Genomic DNA, 6625 nt, shown 5'->3' with positions numbered 1-6625 from the left:
GGAAAGGAAGATAAGAGAAAAAACAGAAAGTCAACTTTGTCCACTGATACGATACTGTTTTTGCTGATCAGATGATTATGACTGTGAAAATCTGAAAATAATAACATCACAATCCTTTTTTTCCCCACAAGCTAACTGTCTCCATCATTTATATTTTCAGTTCTTACCATAAGAAAAAAACCAAGCTAATATCAAAGGAAATACTGGGCACTGGGTATTTTTGATTTCATAACTGTGTCCAGAGAGTCATGGGGAAATATTTACCTCTCCTAGTGACAGCCAGTATGACAGCACCCCACCAGGGATGGATAATATAATGTGAATGTAACATATGTACATCTCCTATTATGAATCTCATTTCATAAGCCAGCAGTAATGACATTCAAAATGCTGTTTAATTTAAAACATACGTACCACTTTCTGGTGCTACATTCCTGTCTTGTAGGGGTCTTGGACAATAAGTTTGGAAGTTCTAAATGGGGAAAAAAAAGAGATATTTTAGTCCCCTTCCACTTTTAGAGACCGTAGCTGAAAAGATTTCTTTTTACTTCTCATTCTGCAAGTGAGTATTCTTCCAATTTTGGTAATTTCTTGAAGTCAGAAAGCCCAGCTTTACTCTGAGAAAAGAATGCCCGTCCTATGATATTTGTGAACATACAGTTATTTATTTACAAGTTTTACATGAATGAGCAGAGTAACTGCCCATTCTAATAGCCTTCAACTCACTGGTCTAGGCAGCCTAATGAAATGATGCTGAAAACCCTAGGACTGAATTGTTCATACAGTTTTTAGACCGAGATTAACCATCAGGAATAAAAATAATAGAGCAGGTGGGATACCACGTAACTACATCCCCATTGCCATGTTACCTTAACGAAAGGCTGTCCGCCTCAGTAGTTCAATATTATTTTAACTCGATGGTCTCTTGAAAGAGGTGAATTTCCCCCCAATAAGGGGTGAAAACTAGGCCTGAAACAAAAAGCAAGACTTATCTTAGGACATACTTGTGAAGTGTCTCACCTGGCTATATCTTTTAAACACAATATCTTTAAGGGAGTTTAAAGAATGACTTCGAAGCTCCATTTCACGGATGTCATGGTAGTTGGAAGCAAAAACCAGGGCCTTTAAACAAAAATTGAAATTGTTTTAACATCAGTCTTAATCATCACTGTGTTCATAATATGGAAAAAGATAGTATTTCTAGACAATGCAATGCTTTTGTTTCAAAAAAACGAAGTTGTAAGCAACTACCCTTTACCTAGCAGGATTCTCATGTCTGAAAAATGTTGGCTAGAGTGTTATTAAGCTTAGACTAAAATTTAAAAGCATTCACAGGATTACCCAGATAAGCCTAGAGCCTTATCAGCTGAAAAAGAAATAAATACATGAAATAAACAGATCAATAAAATAATTAAATTACTAGTGCGGAAGTCTGCTAAATAGATAGAAAATTAAAGACCATCAATGCTGATCACCCTGAGATGACAGAAAATGTATTTTAAAACTAATTAATAGCAGTCCCTGATGAGCTAATACATTTAGTTCTTAAGTTAACTGTGTTGATGTAATGTTCTTCAACTTCTATGAGACAATTTAACTGAATATCGCCTAACACTTGCTTAAAACATTAGAACAATTCAAGGTCAGCAAAAATCCCAAGAAACTGTATTTATTCACTATGTACCATTCCAAAGGATGCAAAGATTGCTTTTTGCCCAATTTTTATCATGAGCTAAGGGTAAAAAAATGACTATGTAAATTAGTAAATTATGCTAGGTGGCAAATCTTTACCCATCATCTTACAAGCTAACACAATTACATCTGTACATGGCTCTGTGAAGTCAGGGGAATCCAGTTTTATTCTGTACCTGGCATAGCAGAGGCAAGTTGCTCTTATACACGGAGGCAGAAATGAAGACATAGGGAGTCTGTGAATGGTATACAACGTAGGAGGTTTTGTACTGGTTTGGTTTTGTATATGGTGTTCCCCAGGCAATTCTAATCCAGATTGCATTATGCTCATATTCTCTAAAGGTGATGGTGACCTAACAGAAAAAGAAAAGCTTTGATTTACCGGCACTTCCAGGTGTCCAGAGGGATTTTGTTGTCCCTTAACCCTGGGTCCACAAGACACAAACATAATTTAGTACACCACTGCTTGAATTAGAAACAAATTCCCCTAGTGTGGTCAGGATTGTTTTCAAATTGAATTTTCACAGAAAAAATTATAAATTCACAAACTGGAAAAAAAAAAAAATCACCTTTCAAACTCTAATATAACTTTCATTCCCATAGATGTACATTTTCTTCTGAAGGGTGAAAATAAGAATAGCTTATTACAAAAGCCTTGAGGATCTCTTTTGGGAAAATAACAAAACAAAAAGTGTCTTTTTAGATGGAGGGCTAGTGGCAATATTTCCAATATGTCCAGTTTTTGAGAAACTAAACTTTTGATCAACTTGCAACTTTAGACCTGAATACAATATTTATCACTGCTCAAGAATACACAATCAGAAATTTGAAGATTCCCTTTCCTGTTCTTGTAGATTTGCTCCTCGGTTACTTCATTTTACCTTGACTTAATCTGGGTGACTTAAAAGTGGGAAAACTTCCTTCAAAAAAAACCAAAAAGCAACTTTCCTTTGACTGAGGCACATGTAGCCAAGCTTTTAGTCCAACTAGGTCATAAACTGTTTAAATCGATGGACCAACACCACTTTTCAAAGTTTTTGGGGATTTAAAAAAAAATTAGAATATGGCAAAACTTTATTATAATAGAGTTGTATAAACTGCAGCTGATTATCTGTGAGTCTGTTTTGTGTTTACTGTCCTCTACTGTTGCTACTGGGAATCCTTTGTGCATCAAGAAGTCACACAGCTAACTATCCAGAGGCATTTTCTACTACCTTGCTTAAATGAAGCTGGGGAGCGAAAGCAAGAAAAGGCTTCTGCAAATTGCTTAGTGAAAAAGTGAGATCATAGTATGTCCTTTCAATTTTTTTTATTACCATGCTCATTTCTGTAGTCCAGAAACTACTTCTTGCTATTGACTGTGATCTTTCAGTCATTATAATGTAACAAAATACAAGGGTGAAGTTCTCATGGCCAGTACAAAATGTCATTTCAAAACCAGAAGTAAAAGGAAAGATACAATTTAGCTACTAATCTAAGTCACAACTGAATTTCCTTCTTGTGCTTACTGGCTACTTTAAATTCCCCCTATACTCTGACCACATTTTTTTTACTTGTTTATTGTTATTGGGTAACAGGACAAAGCAATATCAGCTTACCTAGGCAACATGCACACTCAACTAGGGCAAAGATGCGATAGAAAACATAATCATACTGCCTTTCTTGAAGCCTGTCATAAGGCAAACTTAATTTTATTTCACTCCTGCATAATTGTAAAGTTGCTAGAACAGATATGCAATATTTTTTTCCTATTTCACATGCAGTTCCTACTATTCCCAAATGAATAATTTATTTTTTGGTGCAGACTGTAAGAAAAAAAATACCTTGCTAAAGTTATGAAAACAATCTATTGACACAAGACCTGTGTAACAAATTTAGAATGGATTTATTCTTACATTTTTCAAGGCTGACTGAAGTCGTCTTTTAATTTTTTTTTTGAAATCTGTTAAGTAAAAAACTTCCGTTTCTTCCCCTGTTATACAAGGAAAAAAAATAAATGAGAATTGTGTTTACAATAACTAGTTCAGAGATGGTTTTAGTTTTGCTAAAGCCGAAGTTGCATAGCCTTATACAAAAAGCTGTATATTAAATTTCAGCCTCATTATTGCTATAAAGAGAAAAGGTTAATATTTAATTAGTACTTACTAATTAAATAATTGCTTGAGAAGTTAATTGAAAGCATTCTAAAAACATTAAAGATACCTCTATTGCAAAAACTGAAAAAAATATATTTGTATTTAAAATGTATGATAGGAGGCAGCACTGCAGTAAGCTGCTGAGAACTGTGATATTACAGCAAGGAAAGGTATTTTACCTGTTTTGTTCATCTGGTAAACACTCCACATTCTTTTGTCTGCGTAGATGTGGTTGTCTAAGAAAAACAGAATTGCTCAATAACACAGTGTATTATCAAACAGTAATTAAAGGAACAAACAATTTTACAATACTTTTATGACCAGGTTATTTCAAAAAGATTACTTCTGATAAAGCAATATAATTTATTCAGCATTCTTAAACTACCACTCATAGTAAACCTAAAAGCAAAAGAGCTTTTTATTAGAAGAGATGGGAAGATCTTTTGTAATTGAGTTAAGCAATTAATAAAGAGTATCTCTGAGGTTTGATGTTTAAAGAAGGATTTTACCTAAAATGACTGAAACTCAGTCTAAACTCAAACTAGGAAGTGTAGACTGCTAAAAGAAACCTTGAGATTTAAACTATTATATAAGTTGTGAATTAATATTGGAGTCAAGAGTTCCACGTGGATTATCTGCCAGTAGTTTTGCTTGTCACTCCCTGTTGGAGCATGATATTACTGATTTCAGGGTTCAGTGCATACTGCATATCTCTCTACGCTTATAGCCGTGTGCTGGATGTGGCTTACCACAGTTTAGATCTATTTAGACCTCAGAAGAAGCAAACATGCTTTTGTCGCTTTTGAAATTTTTTTAAAAAAGGTCAGATTCAATAAGATTCATCATCTGAAATGGGATCTGTTTACACCAAATGCGTATTTACCTCACTAGGGCAACTGCTGTGTAATAAAGGGCATTATCAAGTTACTCAGAAAAAATATAAAAATGTTATTTTAATTCATTTTTTACTTACAAATTATGTCTAGGACAGCTGCTTGCCCTATGTCTGCAGAATTTTCCTGGAAAGAAGAATAATAGTGCATGGTGAACTGCAAGTGCAGAATGCTCTATCACACTCTTTAGTAAGTGAAAAATCTCAGTATTGGTAGTTTAAATTATACCACACAGAAGTCCATCTACAGCATGTAGACTGTCCTCAAAGACACCTCACTTGGTCCCAACGTGCATACAATAGTTTTCAGAAATCATTAATGAAAGCTATTTCAGCAAGGTTTAACTGTTTCTGCAGAGGCGGAAAGATGACTGTTGTCCTTACTGTATGATGTACAAGCAATTAGAAAGTAAAATTCATGGGTATTCATGACATTATGCAACAGTGACTAGTATTTCACTGTCGTGAATTTTAACATGCTTGGTTCCTCCTTATCTAACCTTTACAGCATGAAAAGATTAAGAAACTTTATGACACTACCTGTTACAGATAAGAACGTTTCAGAAACAAATGCTATTTTAAAATGACAATAAATCTTACAAGAATAGTGATTTCTTGCCCGTAGTTTGATCTACACCCTGTATAATTAATCTTTGAGTATGAAATTCAAAGGTAATGATACAAAAAGTTACAGAATTTAAGAGATATCAGTGATAACTATCTATCTGGGTTATGATACTATATATTATATACTTCTGGTGCATATACAGATCCCTGGTACACCAAAATCAGAGTAAGGAGGAGACCAGAAAACTTTATTTGCTTACAGTACGCAGAATGGAAGTAGTTTTGGCTAAGGAAATTTTTCAAAAAAAGCTAAGTCTAAAAGATATAAACTAGTGCTATCATTACCCATATGAAATAGATTTAAATTAGCATTATGTAATGAGTAGACACCTCAATCAATACCTTTATTTTACAATTTAGAAATACACCCATTTCTTAAAGGTTTAACACATTGAGCTCTTATCTACCTTGTGCAACTTAGAGATCAAAACACGTACTGCCATAATCAGTAAGGGTCAATCCTGCACTCCTATCAATCAGGCAAAATTTATGGTATTGCCATCACAGCTTTACATTTTCCAGACTATGAACTGCTAATTGATGCTGTGCTATGGCCAATGAAAATTCATTTCTTCATAAGAACGTTTTTTGGGTGGTGCTTCAACATGCATCCTGTATGTCACCGACAGGCAGCTCCCGAAGGAAAGGATTACCTCACAGAGCTGAACAACCTCGTGAGCAGTGTTCTCCTTTCTCTGATGGAAGTTTATGCTTTGCAGCTGCGCCTCGGAGAGAAAGCCCCATTTCTGCAGCACTGTCTGGATTTCATCTCGTGGGATTTTAAGTACAGTTCTCCGGATATACTCAGCAATAGTTACATCCATAATGAAGCCACCTGAAAAGTTGAAACGTTAAAGTTAAGACCAAGGCACAGGCAGGCTCAGGAGACTTGCTCCCTTAGTAAGGTGTACAAAGCTGTACCTAGCCACGACTAGCAGAACACTAGCATCAGTTTCAAGCGTGGCACTACCACAGATTTCGGCAGACACCAACGACAGCGAGTTAAAACGCTTTCTACCATAACTTTTTCCCAAGCCCTCATAAGTTACCCACTGACCGAGGCCTTGTGCGAGCTTCTGGAGAGGGACGGGGCGCTGGCCCTCACCCACGGCTGTTATTGCCCGTCCGGTCCGACGATCGTCCCGAGGGCTTCAGAGAGCGGACGCGAAGAGAGCCACGCAGCCCGGCCGAGCTCCACACACAACGTGGCGGCAGCAGTCCCTCACCCTGCGCCCGCCCGCTGCGCGTCCCGCCAACCACTGCCCGCCTTTCGAAGCGC

The 6625-nt window shown here is 36.3% G+C and overlaps 1 protein-coding gene across 1 annotated transcript in view; it reads right to left on the bottom strand.

Moving 5' to 3' along the window:
- Positions 1 to 6170, bottom strand: part of CENPN (centromere protein N) — a 7373-nt gene extending 1203 nt beyond the window's left edge. Inside the window, exons 1-7 of the mRNA XM_010079212.1 lie at positions 6000 to 6170; positions 4801 to 4846; positions 4007 to 4063; positions 3588 to 3664; positions 1869 to 2045; positions 1021 to 1122; positions 415 to 472 (exon numbers count right to left, since the gene is read on the bottom strand). Of these exons, the coding sequence (XP_010077514.1) occupies positions 415 to 472; positions 1021 to 1122; positions 1869 to 2045; positions 3588 to 3664; positions 4007 to 4063; positions 4801 to 4846; positions 6000 to 6170 (688 nt within the window). The remainder of the gene's footprint in view (positions 1 to 414; positions 473 to 1020; positions 1123 to 1868; positions 2046 to 3587; positions 3665 to 4006; positions 4064 to 4800; positions 4847 to 5999) is intronic.
- Between the last annotated feature and the right edge of the window lie 455 nt (positions 6171 to 6625).

Source organism: Pterocles gutturalis, unplaced genomic scaffold (genome assembly GCF_000699245.1).
Source record: "Pterocles gutturalis isolate BGI_N339 unplaced genomic scaffold, ASM69924v1 scaffold43323, whole genome shotgun sequence".
Lineage (NCBI taxonomy): Eukaryota > Metazoa > Chordata > Aves > Pterocliformes > Pteroclidae > Pterocles > Pterocles gutturalis.
The sequence above is the reverse complement of the archived record's forward strand: the minus strand, read 5'-3'. Positions and strand labels throughout refer to the sequence as shown.